The 21029-nt window shown below is 44.8% G+C and overlaps 1 protein-coding gene across 1 annotated transcript in view; it reads right to left on the bottom strand.

The window, feature by feature from the left end:
- Positions 1-1269: 1269 nt before the first annotated feature.
- ISL2 (ISL LIM homeobox 2) overlaps positions 1270-21029 on the bottom strand; it is a 92741-nt gene continuing 72981 nt past the window's right edge. Inside the window, exon 6 of the mRNA XM_078684646.1 lies at positions 1270-2101. Within this exon, the coding sequence (XP_078540772.1) occupies positions 1985-2101 (117 nt within the window). The 3' untranslated portion in view covers positions 1270-1984. The remainder of the gene's footprint in view (positions 2102-21029) is intronic.

Here is a 21029-nt window from a genome sequence, read left to right as displayed (position 1 = left end):
TCTATACCTTGTGCCCTTGCACGTGTATTTGTTTTACTATTTACTCATGATAACGCGTCGGATTTACTGGATTTTTTGTTGGTAAAAATGTGTGCACATAGGCTTTCTCCACGATGCAACAAATGCACTGACCCTTTTCCACAAGAATCAATTATGTACTATTTTGCAGGGTATGCCTACAACGTTCACCAATTACAACGTCAACCTCATCTTCTGGCACTCTTTCATTATACTCCTCTGTGAGGGTACAGCTGAACTCAGATGGCCTGTTCAGCAAAGGAATAGTACTCCCAGCTTCCACACTGTTGTAATCCATGGGGGTTTCTTTCTAGGACACCTCGGGCAATCCACAGCAAATCACCCTGCTGTTATCAAACACTTCCCATTACGTAGAGGGGGATCCTCTTAATGAGCATAAGGGTAGTTGACCTCCCGACAAAATGAGCCGTCACACATTGCAGCATTAATTATAATGATCCGTTCCTTCTGGAAAGGCAGCTGTACTGTACACGCAGTATTGTCAGGGGAGGAGGCGTGGCCCTGTCACAGTGCACCATGTGACATCATCCAGCCTCCTGTTGGTTGCTGTGAAGAGTGCATGTCCAATTGGCCGTTAGCTACAATGCGGCCAATCTGACATGCGCACATTTGCCCTCTGACTCGGCGCTGTATGAGAGAACTATGTACTGTACTCGGAGGGAGAGCTGGGTTGGCTCGCCCAGCCAATCCCGATGCTGCCTTTAAGCTTTGGGTGGAAATACAGAGCATGAAGGCAGCATTGTGATTGGCTATGTATTTGCCCGTCACAGCTCTTTGTCAGCAGTTGGCACCACACAGAAGGAGGCACAAACTGTACTCGAAAAAGGAGATCAGCGTTTTCAAACCCCCTTGAATTACAGTGGTCAAGTGGCAGGAAAAGTAAATTAATTTTGTAGGTCTATTTCCCCACCACTTTCATATTTTACCAGCCGCCGCTGCCGACTAAACACAGTCAGACTCATTAGCCTTGCTAATGTTTCTTAAGAGTGTCACCTACTTACTCTTAGTCAAAGCTCCACTCAAAAGGTATAATACATGTTTGAGAACACGGCCTGCTGTAGTCAGGTTTTCAGGCAGAAAGCATAGTGAAACAACATCGCTTTGGTTTCCTGTGTGACTGTAAGATGAACTTATTGGTATTTCAGTGTAAGCAGCAAGTAGTGATCAATGTTTTAGGGAAATAGGTCAAACAAGGCACCTCCTTTATCCAGCTCTGACAAGAGACACAGGCAGCATCTTCATTTTTTATTAAGATCAAATATTAATCCCACTGTGAAATGCTGCTCTGACAATAAATAGCAATAACTTACTTTTTGTTTGTTCTCTGAAGGCTCAACCACTCGCTCTTCCACGTACAAGATAATTTATGTAAAAAAACAAAAAACAACATCAATGTTTCCTCAAACAAACCCCTTGGTGTCCTTTTAAATTCCAGCATCATGCTCATCATATCACAGAAAGAGACAGGGACATACAAGATGGTCTGATGCAAAACATGTCACAAGCCAGATGGAGTGGCTGAAGGCAAGGCCTTGTGATGGAGGACAGGATGTTCGCACATTAGTCTGAGATGAGATAGTGATGCCCAGCCACATGTAGGAAGTCCCATGACCAGTCTATATTTTCTCTTTTAAAAAGTATGAACGATCATACTGAGGGATTTCTGGCGGAATGCAGAAAATCCACATTTGTCTTGAAACCATCCTGTCTACAGAGAGCGAGTCTTGATCTGTCCTCCTGTCCGGTAGAACGCACTTCAAATCCCAAGTGCATTTTTTGGCAGACGACACATTTTTTTAAATAAAAAAACACAAAAACTGGAGAGTTTGTAGAGTTGGAATGGCCTGAGGGCACCGGGCTGGGCCTGCTCATGCGGGGTAGACATGCTGATGAGTCCTGGGTCCAATGGAGGTGGAACCCCCCTCGGGTTTGGGCAGGACACCCCTCACGTCTCCACTGGACTGGGCACCATGCTGTTCGGTGTGTCGGGTAACTGGGAGGACAGGGAGGTGATATCACTGCCTGAAGAATTCCCCATGGAGCCGGATTCAGAGAAGGAAACCTATGGGCGAAAGAGGAGAGGCGCATGGTAAATGTACAGAAGGCCTACAGCTTGCATTACTCACATATAAAGCAATCCACTGCCATCTGCCTCCATAGGAAGCCAACCCAACATCAATCATGCCCCCAGACCTCATGCCAATCCCTCCAATACAAGCCACCGGTGTATTACAGATGGTCTGCATCCCTCCCCCTTACTGTATTTCTAACACACACACACACACCATGAGATACCCGTATATTAGCACTGGCTGACATCAGTCCAAATGAAGGCAAGGCCTCATTAAAAGAGTCCCTTCACCTTGCACAACAGAATCTGCAGTTCCATCCCAATCCATACTATCTACTAAAGGGCAGAGCTTCAGGAAGTCTAATCAGCAGCCACTTGCTAACAAAGTCTTCAGTGAATTTCAGCGTTTGGGTCTCCACCATCCAGCCACAGGAATGCAGGCAATAAATACACTTCCACTGTCTGGGGAAGCTGTACTCATCCGCCATCTTGTGCCATGTCAAACCAGAGGAGTCCAAAATGGATTTCGCTTTGCTTTTCGATTAATACTGTGAGCCAAACTTGAGAAGGCATCTGCTCCAGCATTTGAAGAACTTTCTTCCAAGGTTTATGTCCAGCCATTATTTTATGCCTCCAAACTTGGGGAGAGGATGTAGCCTTACGGCTAGAGTGGTCAAAGTCGAAGCTGGGTTCGAGTCTCGGCAAAGACGCTCAACATCCTGTGATTCTGGGCAAATCACTTAATCTCCCCGTGCCTAACAAAAATGAATGTGTCCTCGTGTAACAAAACTGGTGCTATGTAAAGCGCTCTGATACCCGATACCTTCGGGTCTAGTTAGCGCTATATAAAACTCTAAAAAAAAACTTGAGCTGATCAGCTGTGCCTGCTGAAGCAGTGGTCTATCAGCAGCCTAGGACGGCACAGACTGTTCGCCCGCTACTAGCGCCTATCAAAAATACCAAATATAGCACTACCTTCACATGCAAATAATGTAGCTTCTGCCTAGTTAGTGTCTTGCATCCTGTAACTGTGTACTTTGTCAAAACGACTCCTCTACAATCACAAAATCCTGCATGAAAGACGTATCCTAACTTAACATCTCTGATTGCCGCCTCTTCTATAACCTTTCAAAAGGCCCCTATGTCTCTTTTTCACCCTCTGCGTGTCTTTTCTTTCTGGGCGTAACTTTCTCTTAGTCATTTGCATGTGTGCTTTAATCTCTATGACTGTATTTCTCCAAATTGCGCACAACTCATTAAAAGATCACAAGCTCTCCTTTTTGGAAAGCCTTATACCCCTTCAGGCTAACAATACCTAACCCACCTATCAATATACCAGACATCTGCATGAACACACACACCGACCAGTGCAGCCCACCCTATAGAACAATGTTTAGTGCCAGTCTAAGAATGCATACCACCTATCGAACCACTCATTGCTGCCATTCTAAGAGTGCACCTCTAGAGTTGCAGCTTAGTGCCATTCTGAGAGTGCAGAGCACCTATGCAGCACCTATAGAACTGCTTCTCGGTGCGACCCTGCGGGTGCTGACCACATACATACATGCAGAGCACTGATGGGACTGCTGTGGAGCGTCACTCTTTGAGTGCAGGCCTGTTATAGGACGCATGCGTTCATGTGAGTGTAAGTGTACAAGTCACTTAGAGAACTGCTAGCAAGAGTTCAATGAACACAAGCATGGCTTCCCTGCTTAAAGTAATTCTGCAGGTTCCTGTTGCTGCCTGTAGGATTGACGTTTTGTGTTAATCTATGAAACATGTAATTGAAAGGTTTGCGGCTTCTACTGTCATCTTTGAGATTACTTTAAATTCTAAGCGCACAGGCCACTTGGAGATATGCTATCGATGGCTCTGAGAGGCCAGGGTGTATATACAACTGCTGCTGTCATGTCATTCTAAGCCCACGGGCTACCTATGTGACTGCACTTTTATTGCTGCTCTGAGTATATCTCAACTATAGAAATGCTGCTTTGATGCCATGCAAAGAGTATCTTGATCTATTGGAATACCATTCTACAGTACCCATGTGATGCATGCTTTAGTGTCCTTCTAACCATACTGGCCAGCAACAGGGCAGCCGCTTGCATTACATTCAATGGGTGCACACTGCTCCTGTAGGACAGCTGCTGTGACACCATGCCATTCTAAGAGGACAGACCACAGACACGGCTGTGCATTGCCACTCAGAATTCTAAGAGTATGTGTCAATCTATGACTATATACTACACATAGTAGCAAAGCTTTCAGGCCATACGAGGACCATGTGCAGGTACATTCTAAGGGTGCATGTCATTCTGAGACTACATGCCACCTATTGAACCGATGCTTTAATACCATTTTAAGAGTACGGACCAGATATAGGATTGCGGTTATGATATAATTCTAAGAGTGCAGGTCAGATGTAGCACAGCTGCTTTAATGCCATTCTAAGCGCCCAGAAAAGCTGGAGGACTGGTGTTTGATGTCAATTCAATTCTCAATTCAAGAAGTCTTTATTCGATTGATGCATCATAAAAGACATAAAATACAAAATTTACATAGTTAAAACATCTAAAACCATTATTAAATTTACTTATACAGGCTTCTATGAATGAATACAAAATTGACTATACAACAAGGATTACTAATAAGCATAAAATATAATGAACCAGTCATTAACAAGATGCGAGCATATGTTGTTAAGCCACAAGCTACTTGCACTTAATAAACCTTGTTCTAAGCAACCAAGCCCACCCTATATATTTAGCAACCCCCACGACAATTAATGGGGTGGGGTTAGTTTTTAAAATTCTGCTAGCATCAATGGCCGAGCGAGTACCTAAGGATTTACAAACCGGGCTTAACCATTTAGCTCTGGGGGCTATATACAAAGGACAAACAAACAAAAAATGGTTAACATTTTCTATTAGGCCATGACATTTTGGACAATGCCCTGACCCACCAGAACCCCACTTTTTAGTTACCTCCCCTAGCGGTAACGTGCCACATCTGAACTGGTGGAATAGTTTGCGATCCAGGGGCTTTGTTATTATATCCCAATATTGTTCTAGCTTGGATGTATCCTTAAAAACAATAAATTGACTTGTCAGATTGCTAGAACACAAACTCGAATGTCTGTTAGAAACCACCCAGTCCCAATAGTGCATTTTTAGATCTTTTTTGGAGGGAAAAATTGCTGTTTCAGGACCAGACCACAAATTACCCCAGGGCGGATAGGGTAGAGCTCAGATCCTTGAACCAGCCTATGTTTAAAGAACCAGAGCGATCTTTAACCTCCAAACAGGCCTTGGCATAAAAAAGGAGTTCCGGCGTTGTCCATAGACGTCGCCAGAATGCCAAAGGGCGGAATCTTGCTTGATCCTCCACCGGTTGGCACCCGAGATCGTATAAAAGCGGGATCCGCGGAGAGGACTGGGGTAGTCCTATTGCCATCCTGAGGAATTTGTTTTGGGCTATTTTCAAGGGATCCAGTTTACTAAAGCCCCATAGTTCCGCCCCATATAGAACTGAAGGTAAAACTTTTGAGCCATATATCTTAATTAGTGGAGAAATAGGCCGGGTAAAAGAACATTTATGCTCTTTAATCAACGCACCACTTATCTGCAAATGCTTAAGGGCCATTAGCTCAACCTGGTGGGACCAACTGAGGGTCTCACTAAAAGTAACACCCAGGTAAGTGAAAAACTTAGTTTGTTCCAATGGGATACCCCCCATGGTTACCCTTGCACTAATTTGATTGTGCCCTCTTAAAACCATAAATTTGGTCTTGGACACATTTATTTCCAGCTCATGTTCGCTGCAGAATAGCTCAAACCTCGACAGGGCTTGTTGAAGGCCCTGTCTGGTTTTTGAAATCAGGAGCGTATCGTCAGCGAACATGAGCAGGGGAATTTTCATTCCGGCAAGAGTGGGTGCATCCGTGGAATGGTTGTCGAAGAACTTGGTAACCTTGTTAATATATAAGGAAAAAAGGGTAGGGGCCAGCACGCACCCTTGCCTAACGCCTTTGGCCACAGGAAACCTATCAGTCACCTCCCCAGGTTGGCCCCAGCGAACCTGCGCATAGGTGTGTGTATGTAGGTTCACCAATAATCGGACAAGGGAGGGTGGCATGCCCTGATCTAATAGGCATTTCCACAACCCAGCCCTCGGGACGAGATCAAAAGCAGACCTCAAGTCCACGAATGCTGCGTATAAGTTGCCTTTACTCAAGACAACAATCTTCCAATAAAGAAGCATAAAGCGGAAGGCCTGGTCTAGAGTACTCACATGGGCTCTGAAGCCAGCTTGAAGAGGGGTTAAAACATTATGCTCCTCTATCCATTCCTGGATCCTGGTAAGAACAAGGCGGGCTGTGATTTTTTGCACCGCGTCAATAAGACTGATCGGCCGGTAGTTGGATGGGACCGACCGATCACCTTTTTTATAGATAGGCAGGATTTCTGCGCCTGCCCAGGATTCAGGAACCCTAGCACCTGTGGCCAAAGCATTTGCCAACTGGACTAAGTACGGAACACAGAGGTCGCGATCCTGTTGGAATAAATCTGCAGGTATGCAATCAGGGCCAGGTGCCTTTCCCCTTGGAATAGATTTCAAAACAGCTTCAACATCTCTGGCCGTAAACACTAAGGGGTCAGCCGACAATGGCCAGCTTATATTATCCTGCACATCACTGGGGCACCTAAATTGTTCCTCAAAGTAGCGAACCCATTGTTGTTGGTCCACCGAAGCTGGGCTCGGTGTTTGATGTCATTCTAACAGTATGTCCTTTTCAGACTATGCACGACCTAAAGAATTTATGTTTTAACATAATTCTAGGAGTATAGTTCAGATGTAGGACTGTTACTCTAAAGTCATTCTAAGAGCACATGAAACCTATAGGACTGATGTTTAATGTAATTCTTAGAGGGCGATGCTGCACTTTGATGGTTACGGCTCGCAGTAGAGGTATAACCCACAATGCAGATTCCTGCCCGGCGCAGCTCTTAGACACATAAGATTGGCAGTAGCAGCCTAACACTCTGCAGAGCCCTCCGCGATGCTGCTCTTGGATGGTTACAGCTCGTAGTAGACGTATAACCCACAATGCAGATTCCTGCCCAGTGCAGCTCCTAGACACAGAAGATTGGCAGTAGCAGTCTACCACACTGCAGAGCCCTCCGCGATACTGCTCTTGTATGGTTACAGCTCGCAGTAGAGGTATAACCCACAATGCAGATTCCTGCCCGGCGCAGCTCTTAGACACATAAGATTGGCAGTAGCAGTCTACCACACTGCAGAGCCCTCCGCGATACTGCTCTTGTATGGTTACAGCTCGCCGTAGCGGTATAACCCACAATGCAGATTCCTGCCCGGTGCAGCTCTTAGACACATAAGATTGGCAGTAGCAGTCTACCACATTGCAGAGCCCTCCGCGATGCTGCTCTTGGATGGTTACGGCTCACAGTAGAGGTATAACCAACAATGCAGATTCCTGCCCGGTGCAGCTCTTAGACACATAAGATTGGCAGTAGCAGCCTAACACTCTGCAGAGCCCTCCGCGATGCTGCTCTTGGATGGTTACAGCTCGTAGTAGACGTATAACCCACAATGCAGATTCCTGCCCAGTGCAGCTCCTAGACACAGAAGATTGGCAGTAGCAGTCTACCACACTGCAGAGCCCTCCGCGATGCTGCTCTTGGATGGTTACAGCTTGCAGTTGACGTATAACCCACAATGCAGATTCCTGCCCAGTGCAGTTCCTAGACACAGAAGATTGGCAGTAGCAGTCTACCACACTGCAGAGCCCTCCGCGATACTGCTCTTGTATGGTTACAGCTCGCCGTAGCGGTATAACCCACAATGCAGATTCCTGCCCGGTGCAGCTCTTAGACACATAAGATTGGCAGTAGCAGTCTATACACTGCCGAGCCCTCCGCGATGCTGCTCTTGGATGGTTACAGCTCGCAGTAGAGGTATAACCCACAATGCAGATTCCTGCCCGGTGCAGCTCTTAGACACATAAGATTGGCAGTAGCAGCCTAACACATTGCAGAGCCCTCCGCGATACTGCTCTTGTATGGTTACAGCTCGCCTTAGCTGTATAACCCACAATGCAGATTCCTGCCTGGTGCAGCTCTTAGACACATAAGATTGGCAGTAGCAGCCTAACACTCTGCAGAGCCCTCCGCGATGCTGCTCTTGGATGGTTACAGCTCGTAGTAGACGTATAACCCACAATGCAGATTCCTGCCCAGTGCAGCTCCTAGACACAGAAGATTGGCAGTAGCAGTCTACCACACTGCAGAGCCCTCCGCGATACTGCTCTTGTATGGTTACAGCTCGCCGTTTCGGTATAACCCACAATGCAGATTCCTGCCCGGTGCAGCTCTTAGACACATAAGATTGGCAGTAGCAGCCTAACACTCTGCAGAGCCCTCCGCGATGCTGCTCTTGGATGGTTACAGCTCGTAGTAGAGGTATAACCAACAATGCAGATTCCTGCCCGGTGCAGCTCTTAGACACATAAGATTGGCAGTAGCAGTTTACCACACTGCAGAGCCCTCCGCGATACTGCTCTTGTATGGTTACAGCTCGCAGTAGAGGTATAACCAACAATGCAGATTCCTGCCCGGTGCAGCTCTTAGACACATAAGATTGGCAGTAGCAGCCTAACACTCTGCAGAGCCCTCCGCGATGCTGCTCTTGGATGGTTACAGCTCGCCGTAGCGGTATAACCCACAATGCAGATTCCTGCCCGGTGCAGCTCTTGGACACATAAGATTGGCAGTAGCAGTCTATACACTGCCGAGCCCTCCGCGATGCTGCTCTTGGATGGTTAAAGCTCGCAGTAGAGGTATAACCCACAATGCAGATTCCAGCCCGGTGCAGCTCTTAGACACATAAGATTGGCAGTAGCAGCCTAACACACTGCAGAGCCCTCCGCGATACTGCTCTTGTATGGTTACAGCTCGCCTTAGCGGTATAACCCACAATGCAGATTCCTGCCCGGCGCAGCTCTTAGACACATAAGATTGGCAGTAGCAGCCTAACACTCTGCAGAGCCCTCCGCGATGCTGCTCTTGGATGGTTACAGCTCGTAGTAGAGGTATAACCCACAATGCAGATTCCTGCCCAGTGCAGCTCCTAGACACAGAAGATTGGCAGTAGCAGTCTACCACACTGCAGAGCCCTCCGCGATGCTGCTCTTGTATGGTTACAGCTCGCCGTTTCGGTATAACCCACAATGCAGATTCCTGCCCGGTGCAGCTCTTAGACACATAAGATTGGCAGTAGCAGCCTAACACTCTGCAGAGCCCTCCGCGATACTGCTCTTGTATGGTTACAGCTCGCCTTAGCGGTATAACCCACAATGCAGATTCCTGCCCGGCGCAGCTCTTAGACACATAAGATTGGCAGTAGCAGTCTACCACACTGCAGAGCCCTCCGCGATACTGCTCTTGTATGGTTACAGCTCGCCGTAGCGGTATAACCCACAATGCAGATTCCTGCCCGGTGCAGCTCTTAGACACATAAGATTGGCAGTAGCAGTCTACCACACTGCAGAGCCCTCCGCGATGCTGCTCTTGGATGGTTACAGCTCGTAGTAGAGGTATAACCAACAATGCAGATTCCTGCCCGGTGCAGCTCTTAGACACATAAGATTGGCAGTAGCAGTCTATACACTGCCGAGCCCTCCGCGATGCTGCTCTTGGATGGTTACAGCTCGTAGTAGAGGTATAACCAACAATGCAGATTCCTGCCCGGTGCAGCTCTTAGACACATAAGATTGGCAGTAGCAGTCTATACACTGCAGAGCCCTCCGCGATACTGCTCTTGTATGGTTACAGCTCGCAGTAGAGGTATAACCAACAATGCAGATTCCTGCCCGGTGCAGCTCTTAGACACATAAGATTGGCAGTAGCAGCCTAACACTCTGCAGAGCCCTCCGCGATACTGCTCTTGTATGGTTACAGCTCGTCTTAGCGGTATAACCCACAATGCAGATTCCTGCCCGGCGCAGCTCTTAGACACATAAGATTGGCAGTAGCAGTCTACCACACTGCAGAGCCCTCCGCGATACTGCTCTTGTATGGTTACAGCTCGCCGTAGCGGTATAACCCACAATGCAGATTCCTGCCCGGTGCAGCTCTTAGACACATAAGATTGGCAGTAGCAGTCTACCACACTGCAGAGCCCTCCGCGATGCTGCTCTTGGATGGTTACAGCTCGTAGTAGAGGTATAACCAACAATGCAGATTCCTGCCCGGTGCAGCTCTTAGACACATAAGATTGGCAGTAGCAGTCTATACACTGCCGAGCCCTCCGCGATGCTGCTCTTGGATGGTTACAGCTCGTAGTAGAGGTATAACCAACAATGCAGATTCCTGCCCGGTGCAGCTCTTAGACACATAAGATTGGCAGTAGCAGTCTATACACTGCAGAGCCCTCCGCGATACTGCTCTTGTATGGTTACAGCTCGCAGTAGAGGTATAACCAACAATGCAGATTCCTGCCCGGTGCAGCTCTTAGACACATAAGATTGGCAGTAGCAGCCTAACACTCTGCAGAGCCCTCCGCGATGCTGCTCTTGGATGGTTACAGCTCGTAGTAGAGGTATAACCCACAATGCAGATTCCTGCCCGGTGCAGCTCTTAGACACATAAGATTGGCAGTAGCAGTCTATACACTGCCGAGCCCTCCGCGATGCTGCTCTTGGATGGTTACAGCTCGCAGTAGAGGTATAACCCACAATGCAGATTCCTGCCCGGTGCAGCTTTTAGACACATAAGATTGGCAGTAGCAGTCTACCACTCTGCAGAGCCCTCCGCGATACTGCTCTTGTATGGTTACAGCTCGCCTTAGCGGTATAACCCACAATGCAGATTCCTGCCCGGCGCAGCTCTTAGACACATAAGATTGGCAGTAGCAGTCTACCACACTGCAGAGCCCTCCGCGATACTGCTCTTGTATGGTTACAGCTCGCAGTAGAGGTATAACCAACAATGCAGATTCCTGCCCGGTGCAGCTCTTGAATGCATAAGCCTGACTTGGCAGTAACTCCTGAATGTAATTCAGACCCCCCCAGTACTGAGCTGCCGTGCACACCCGAGGACCCAGCATCTCCCCCCCTACAGAACGTCATTTTCCTGAATCTCGGCAGCGATCCAGTTGCTATCGAGCGGCCAGAACACATATATATCACAGGATGATGTACTGGAGTCATACATCACAGCTGGGCTCTTACAATGAGCCTTTAATTATGCACACCGTACTCCTGTCTCCGCTACCAATTATATTAACTAAACATCACGCTGGATTTCTTTTTGATTATCCTCTAAAAGCCTCATAATTGCGGGAGTGCGGTATATTAAGCAGAGCCCAGGGCTCCATCCACCCTGTGTGGCCATAAGCATTACCAGAAGACTCTTGTTTATGGTGCCACGATGTGCGCTTTCATTCATAAGCGTAAAATACAAAAATAATCCCAACTTCTAACTATTGCTCTGGGCCTCGTGGCACCCTGCCAGCTCCTCACGGGGCAGACATTAGGTGAGAGCCCTGAGGGGCCGGGTGGGGGTGGCTTGCTGATGGAGTATCCCATTAATGCAGCGAAACGTATGCGAAAAGTGGGGGCCCTTGTTAGGATAAGACACTAACAAAATTTACCTGGAAATTTACAAATAAATGGGGGGATATTAAGATCCTTTTTATATATAATTATGTACAAATAATGTAGACGTAAAACCATATGTTAACTTTTTTTAAATAATCCATTATTGTGTTCCATTCACACCACTATAGACCACAATATTTTTCTTTGTCTGTTTCTCACTCTGAATGATTAATCATTTTTGCACCGTCTACTTTACAACATTGCTTTTTATGTCTATTTTTACGGTAATATTAGACAATAAATATTCTGGTGTTGAACTAGGTATCTGCTGCTCAAGACTGATTAATAGGTCAGTCCATGCCTTCCTTTCCACAAAATAGTCCTGGAAAAGATGTTTGTATGCCAGTCACACAATGAGTGTGGTGTATGTTATATATATACATATATATATATATATATATATGAACATTATTTGCAATAAGTGAGATTTACAATCTACATCTACACAACAATCTCTGAGATGATGCTTGTGATGTAGACCCAAAATGATGCAGACTGTGATACATGAAATGGCAGGAAAAACAACACAGAGTTCGAATTCTGTCAAACTTCATACTTCATGCTGTTGGGAAATGTTGGCTTGGGATTCAGTACTTATTGGCCTTTATTCAGCCTAAGTATATATTAGACTAGAGCTGTTGCTGTTTTAATAAAAGCGATCTTGCTCTGAGGGGGAATCCAGTGTCAATGAGATGTCGTCAAGCAGTATTTCATGCCCTTTTATTAAGATGTGAAACATAGAATTCTAAAGAAAAAACGATTGTTTTAAATTGTGTAAATTACTCTCTTGGCTATTTAGAATGTTTTTTTCTTGTCCCACATACCGAGCTAAAGAAAACTTCTCTTTATTACAAAGGTTTTTTTTTAAGATAATACAATAAAAGTCCTATTTCAAAGTGAGCAGAGTTGTCTTGTTAGGGGTTTTTAATGTTCTGGTCTGGGTATCACCTTAAAGTTGTGTTCCTCTGGCTTCAGCATTTTACACAAATATACCACGTTGGGGAAAATACAAATTCCTCACTACACTATGTTTCTGCAACAAGCTTTTGCATTTATTCTGCTCACTACTATTGTTCATAGTGACGTGAGTTACAAACTATTTTCACCATAAAACAATGTCATGTCACACTTTAATCACAGGATAGTAAATGGAAGCCTTTATGGTCCCTGGAAGGATGACAATTAACCGAGCAATTACATAGCTGAAATATTAAAGTATCTGCTGCCGTGTTTAATATCCATATTATCACTCATAATACTTAAGTAGAGCATTTTTTGAAAATCAGGTTTCGTATCCCAAATATATATATATATATTATACTATATATAGTATGTGCACATATATATATATATATATATATATATATATATATATATATATATATACATACACAATACATATCTGGAAATGTATACCATATAAACCTGACTGGAAAAGAAATGTAAATCGGATGCACACGCAAAAGCATTTGTATTTCTTAAATCATAACCCTGGACAGCTATTTTTTCTAACGCGACAGGGAACAACAACATTTTTTTTGTGTGCCGCAATTAAAAAGGGAGAATGATAAATTATATAATTTGTCAGCCAAGCCCTGTGTGCCTGAAAGGACGGTGAGGTTGGGACATAACAAGTCAACATATCAGGCGAGCCTTTCCAAGCTCCACGGAATTTCGGTACAACTGATCTGACGGTAGCACAAAAACACCTGGTGGATAACATTTCTGTGCCCTAAAAAAAACATTTTGATCTAAACGAAAATGTAAGCATTATAAGGGGTTCTAACTAAAGCACTTATTCAAGGGGTATCTCAAGGTGCCCAGAGCAGTCTAGTGGGCTTCAATGTATTTTTCTTGTTGGTGCCTGTGTGTGTATATCCGTACAACCACATTATAAAAGCCAGTAAGAAAGCACTGACCAACAGGGAGGCAGCTCTACCAGTGCTTGGTGACATCAACAAGTGCCCTGCTCTGATGAAATTTGACCTGAGACAGTTGAAGAAAAAAAAGAAAGAATTAAATGCGAACATTTTTTTAAATCAAATGTATGGGTAAGTCTCCCAAACAAATATGTGAATTACAGTAAACCAATCTGTGATTGACTTTGTAAATGTATTGGTACGTAACCAAGCAAACCTGTGTGCATCATTCTGAAGTCCAACGTGTTTGTGACCCTCACACAAACTAATCTGTTTGGAACTCCACACTGTATACAATAAACAACTAGTTTATCACTACCAAAAAACAGTGCTTGACATCAAGCCAAACCATCTCATAGTGCCACAATCTATGTCCTCGAAACCCAACCAGTGCATAGCACAACCAGGTGTAACTCATTATAGCCAGTGCCAGAATCCAAAACAACCAATATAATAAAACACCAATCAACCAATGTGGCTTGCTAGGCTGGGGCAGGCTAGCTAACTCTGATCACATGAAACATACCCTGCTCTGGCGACTGGTCAAAGGTCACAATGCCAATGCTGCAGGGTGTAAAGACCCAGACTGGTCGTGGCAGAGTTCACCCGAAAGTTTCGAGGAAGCAGTCTTAAAAAGTCTTACTAGACTGAGAAACACATTACAAACAGGTATAATCCTATTTGCATTAACTATGTTGTTCCTCATCCAATTAAAAAAAAATGCTTTTGAGTTTTTACTTAAGAAAGGAGCTCTGAGGGCTTGTGATATGTAGAGATTGTGTAATATGTAGAGTTTCGTACATACGCCTTGGCCTCAATCTTATAACAGTGCCTGAACATTACGCTGACCACTGCTAGGGCATCGACTGGCCCTTACTTCAACTGGACAGTATGTACTATTCAAAATACAGTTATTGCCAGATGGGTGCTAGAGCGAAGATAAGGTCATGGCAGGTCAAGGTACTGTCACCATCAATGGTTATGGTCGATGTAACAATGGGGGTGATGTAGTTCAAGTTCAAGTTCAGGAATTTGTATAGCGCACTACTCACCCAGAGGGTCTCATGGCGCTTGTGGGAGGGGGTGCATTATTTATCGAATAGCCAGGTTTTAAGTTCCTTTCTGAAGGAAAAGTGGTTCTGTGTGAGGCGGAGGTGAGTGGGGAGAGAATTCCAGGTCTTGGCCGCCAAGTAGGAGAAGGATCTCCCTCCCATGGTGGATCTGTGGATGCGCGGAACTGCGGCGAGAGCTTGATTGGAGGATCTTAGTTGGCGGGTGGGTGTGTAGAAGGACAGTCGTGTGTTGAGGCATTCGGGTCCTAGTTTGTAGAGGGCCTTGTGTGCGTGGGTGAGGAGACGGAACGTTATTCTCTTGTTGACGGGAAGCCAGTGAAGGTCTTTTAGGTGGCCGGTAATGTGAGCTTGGCGAGGGATGTCCAATATGAGTCTGGCTGATGCATTTTGGATGCGTTGGAGTTTTTTCTTAATTTGGCTGTGGTTCTGGCGTAAAGGGTGTTTCCATAGTCCAGTCGGCTAGTGACGAGTGCGTGGGTGATAGTCTTTCTTGTTTCGGTGGGGATCCAACTGAAGATTTTTTTGAGCATGCGAAGTACGTTAAAGCAAGGGGATGAGACGGCGTTGACTTGTCTGGTCATCGAGAGGGAGGAGTCTAGGATGAAGCCTAGGTTACGTGCGTGGTCTGTGGGTATGGGTGCTGTGCCCAGGGCCGATGGCCACCATGAGTCGTCCCAGGCAGAGGGGGATGACCCTAGGATGAGGACTTCCGTTTTGTCTGTGTTAAGTTTTAGGCGGCTGTTTTTCATCCATTCGGCTACTTCTTTCATGCCTTCATGAAGATTGGTTTTGGCGGTGTTGGGGTCTTTGGTGAGGGAAAGGATCAGCTGTGTGTCGTCAGCGTAGGAGATGATGTTGAGGTTGTGTTGTCGCGCGATGGAAGCGAGGGGACTCATGTAAACGTTGAAGAGGGTGGGACTGAGTGATGATCCTTGTGGTACTCCGCAGATGACTTCGGTGGCCTCTGATTTGAATGGGGGGAGTCGGACTCTCTGGGTTCTCCCGGCGAGGAACGAGATGATCCAGTCCAAGGCTTTTCCTTGTATTCCGACATTGCTGAGGCGTTGTATGAGGGTGCTATGACAGACTGTGTCGAAGGCGGCGGAGAAGTCGAGTAGGATGAGGGCAACTGTTTCTCCGTTGTCCAGTAGCGCTCGGATGTCGTCTGTCGCTGCAATGAGGGCGGTTTCGGTGCTGTGTTTGGCTCGGAAGCCAGACTGTGAGGGGTCGAGAAAGTTGTTGGATTCAAGGAAGGCGGCGAGTTGGCTATTGACGGCTTTCTCAATGACTTTGGCTGGGAATGGGAGGAGGGAAATGGGGCGGTAGTTCTTAAGTTCAGAGGGGTCTGCTGTGGGTTTCTTCAGGAGAGCGCTGAGTTCGGCGTGTTTCCAGCTTTCTGGGAAGGTAGCAGAGTTGAAGGAGCAGTTGATGACATCACGGAGATGGGGAGCGATGATGGAGTCTGCTTTGTTGAAGATGTGGTGGGGACAGGGGTCGGATGGCGAACCTGAATGGATGGAGTTCATTAGGCGGATGGTGTCTTCAGTGGTGATTGGGTGATGTAGTGGTCAATCGATGGAGGTAACGAGGGTGCAACTACACACTTGCACAATCATACACCACTCTTGACTTCCAATTTCATCCTTTTTTTTAAAAAAACCCCAAACGCTTGCAAAATCAAATAGTAAATAGCTCTCTGGCGAAATGTGGATCATTGTTACCCCCCTTTTTATTCGTTCAAATAAAATTAGCATTGCACTTCATTTTTTTTTTTAATGACAGATCCTGCATCCCACAAAACTCTTAAGGACTTATTTATGAGCCCCTAGCGCTATCGGTGCGTTATGTTGCATGACGCACCAGCGGCACAAGCTGCTGTATGAAATTTACCAGCACACGTAAAGCCACCCTGCCTGGCTTTCGTGTGCTTGTAAATATGTCCCCATTTCACATGTTGTGTGTTAGGGGCGTAACATGGGTGTTGCTGTGGGTGTTCCCACGCAAAAACCATGTCCACTGATGCATTTCCAGAGTTATGAGCAATCGTCAACCTGAAAATGCGTCAGAATGGTACGCCACCCCAGGCACAATGAGGATACGTTTTTTAATTTCTCCTTATTTTTTTCTCTTTCCATTCGTGCTGGATTCTACAGCACGCAGTGGAAGAGGAAATCACCTCAAGTTATTGTTTTTGTGCAGGAAGGTACCCCTTCCTGCACAAAAACAACCTCCCCATGAGGTGCATGGCAGTTTGTGCACCAGTGCAGGGAAAGCCAGAGATGCAACATGTTGCTGTGAATATGACACATTCCTGTGCGTCGAAACTAACGCAGCATGGTGCAGCAAATTAACTTGCGGCACCTCGCTGCGTTAGTTTCTCATAAATAATCCCCTCAGAAAGAGAGGGTCAGACTTGCTGGCTACACTCTCATGCAAAAGAGGCTCGTATTATTCCCTGAGTTGATTTTAGCTATCAGGCCAGCCCTGAAAGGAATGGGTACAGAGAAAGAAAGATCAGGGAGCCCCCCAAAGCTTGGGGTCAAAGAGAGAAAAGAATAAAACCAATAATGGGCCGGAATAGGGCACTTCAGAGCACAGATAATGGGACAGCTAAGGAAGGAAGAGTGACACTTGGATGTAAACCCATGTATAATATAGTTCAGTTGAGAATATAGTTCAGTTGAGATACCTAAATAAAGGTAGACTTGAGGTGCAGAAAGCAGTACATACAAAACAAAAAATTCCAAGCTAATGGTGGGAGTAGAAGGGAATTCTAAGGATTGAGAGAATAGAGGAATGGATAAGTTGTAGGTGGACGTTTAAGGAGAAGGTAAAAACTAGTACAGAATTGAGTTGTAGGAAGGAGTCAGGATGCAGGAACAGAAAACAGAAAGAATAGTGCAAAGGTTGTCTAGTCGGGAAAGGCAAAGGTTTTGGTGGCTTGCAAAGCCAGGAGGGACAAATCTTGCAATGATGTATGCTTGATATCCATGGGCACAAAAGACTGAGTAGAGGTGGACAGAGAAGATTAGGGAAGGACCAATGGGATGGGCAGATGAAGAAAGGGAAATTAAAGATAGGTGGAACAGAATTAAAGTTGGAGAGGGAAAGCGAGTTGGAAAGGGGCGGAAAGCGAGTTGGAAGAGGCAAGAAGCACAAGTATGCTGCTTTAAATCAGCTGGCACATCATGAAAGTAAATTATCCAGTACTATACCGCTGTCAAGCAATTAAAGAGGATCATGAGCAGGTGATAAGCAAAACATGAGAAGCAGAGAGAATCATCAGCATGCATGTGACAGGAAAGGTCAAACGGAGAAGGTTATCGAAGCAGTAGTAGTAGTAGTTTATAAAGAAATCAGGATAACCCAGAAAAGAGCTCTAAAGAACACCACACTTATGAGTGAAAGGGGAAGCCTCTTGACCGGCCCACCATGGAGAGTAGACGAACCTAGACAGTTTAGAGGCAATCCAGAATACGACATGCCCAATTATCTTGAACGATGCGGATATGTTAAGGCGAGCAGTAGGGACACATAAGGAATCAATCCATAAGGGTGCTCCTTTGCCCTGCTAGTGCATTGATGGTAAAATTGAGGACCGGAAAGCAGGGGAGGTGTTTCATGGCTTAGTACAAGCGCTGCAGAAAACCTCTTGTGACCACTGACCCAACCGAAAAATGTCCCGTTCCATTTTATGTGCTTGCAAGGCATTCAATTCAGCCATAAAGCGACAGATAAATGTGCAGGTCAGTCCAAATGCAGGCCTCTTTATGGAGGAGATGTGACCTTGTGGCCAAGGAGTCGACTGTGGAAGAAGGAGAACTGGGTTCTAATCCTGGCTTCTCTTTAGCACACTATGTAATTATAGGCAAATCATCTTGTGAAACAACAATTTTTCAACCATCAGGAATGCTATTTAACTGGGTAACCCCTAGTATACAGTGTTATATTTAAAACTGGGGGCCCTACCAACAAAGATAAATGTACATGTGGGGATATAATCATGTATAAATTTACTCTTGCATCCAGGTGTAAGTCTACACTTTTTTACTATTCATCATTTTCTACTGTATATTTACACCTACGTGGCAAAGGCCTCTGTCACCAGGGCGCAGGTCTCCCTATGTGAAAGTATTTGGAAAAATAATAAAGCTTAAACACTCTTAAAATATATATTTAACATATTTTAATGTAAAATAAAAATGTAAATTATTTCAACATCATTACTGCACATTAACTTATGAAAGTTTTTAAAATAAATAAATCTCAAATATATGAGTAATGTTTATAAAAAATGTTTTAATTTCACATTTTAAAAACCAACTCTCATTAGCATTTGAATATTAAACTTATTATGTAAAAAAACTTGGATGCACCGTCTTCAAGGCCCTTTCTGACTCAGCCCCTGCCTTCATTTCATCCTGCCTGACACGATACATCCCTCACAGAGCTCTCCGCTCCACCTCTCTCAATTACCTTGAGGTACCCAGATACAGACGGAAAAAGCATGGAGGACTGAGTTTCTCTCACTTGGCCTCCACCACTTGGAATACTCTCCCAATGGCCCTGCGTCTCTGCCCTGACTGTGCTTATTTTCGCACACTGCTAAAAACACTGCTATTTCAGTCAGCATTTGAGTAACCCTTCCTCCCTGGTAACCGTATTTTGTCAATGAGCGCCAAGAAACCGTTGGTGAATGTGCGCGGTACAAATATTTTTAACGTTTAACGTAACGTAACGTAACGTAATATTTATGTGTTTTGTATTAATTTAAAATACTATTACATTTTTATTAAATATTTATGTTTAATTTATATTCTTTTTTAAAGTTTATTAATGTTCTAAATTATACAATATTACATTTTTAATATTTAAACCGTTTCTTTTAATTTAAAAGTCAAAATAATGTAATGCATTTAATATTCTTTCCCTATGTGGTGTTAATTTAAGAATCTGCCTCCATTATTTTCTACTGGAGTGAGGTGTGGTACCTGTGAGTGGCCGTGCGTGGTGCTACATGTATTTCAAGGAAGGGCTGGCGTACTTTACTACTGTTTTGTGACCGTTTGGGCTGTAGAAGAGTAATTTATGAATAGTAAAGTTCTTACTCTTTTGTGGGTGGATGTTTGTATTAGGGTATTCCTCCTTATCCCTCCCTACACACCTCTTTCCTCTTCTTTAAACCCTTCCCATTTATCAGCAAGCATTCCCTTTTATTCTGCTACTTCCACTTGTCCCTCCCAAATTTACTAAAAACGTACACCTTCATGATTGGAGATCTGTGCCACATTGGTGAGGCAGTGAATAGCATTTTGTAGTATGTGAAATAGTACTACAGTAGTACTACAAAATGCAGTTTGTGAATAGGCCCTTGAGTATTTATATTTACCAAACATAGCCTCTGCCCGATCTTGAAGGCTTCCTAACAGCCTCTACAGGGAGATTATTTGTTCATTTATCGCAATGTATATTAATATAGAGTTATACTAAAAACAGGACAGATACTCAGTATTAATTATTGACATGTTTTCACTAAAGGCACTTTGGGAACTGTTCTTCCAAGCTGTGAATTGACCATCTCCTTTCTTTCCTAAGAGCAGTTCCTTCTCTGGGTGGGTACAATGAGTGTGTGACTATGAGAGATTCACTGAGTACGCACCCTCAAATATATTCATTTAAGTGTCTAGTGAACATTATCCTAAGTGATGTCCGAGTGCATTATATATGCTATTAGGGGAGAGGATGTGCATTGTGAAAAGGTTCCATACGTACTGTGAGACAGATTGATAACTTTGAAAAATGTAAAATAATATGTGCAATCAAAATGCAAGTATTACAGTCAAATACATACATACATCAAATATATAGTTGAGCAGTGCAGATGTTCCATACAGAAAACAACGAGAGAGAGAACGGATTATAGGTTTACAGACTGTATAGTTGAGTTACCTGTAGGCATAATGTACATACTAAGTTATGAGGGTATTTGAAAATCTGGGTGGCTGTCACAACAAAGTGGCGTTATCATTGGGATGGCCTTGGCGCAGACAGATCTCCGCGTGTCTGCTGCTGCGAGAGGTAACTACTCTGATAAATGAGTGAAAGTTTGTGCAGATCAAGTAACCTGGTGCTGGGTGTCGAAGAATGACGGGGTAGAAATGGGGAGTGAAAGGACAGTTTTGGGAACTGGCAGAACCTAGATAGGTGCTACAGAGTTGGGTGTTAGGTGTCTATAAATATAACTGTTAAGG

This window comes from Lissotriton helveticus, chromosome 3_2 (genome assembly GCF_964261635.1).
Source record: "Lissotriton helveticus chromosome 3_2, aLisHel1.1, whole genome shotgun sequence".
Classification (NCBI taxonomy): Eukaryota; Metazoa; Chordata; class Amphibia; order Caudata; family Salamandridae; genus Lissotriton; species Lissotriton helveticus.
The sequence above is the reverse complement of the archived record's forward strand: the minus strand, read 5'-3'. Positions and strand labels throughout refer to the sequence as shown.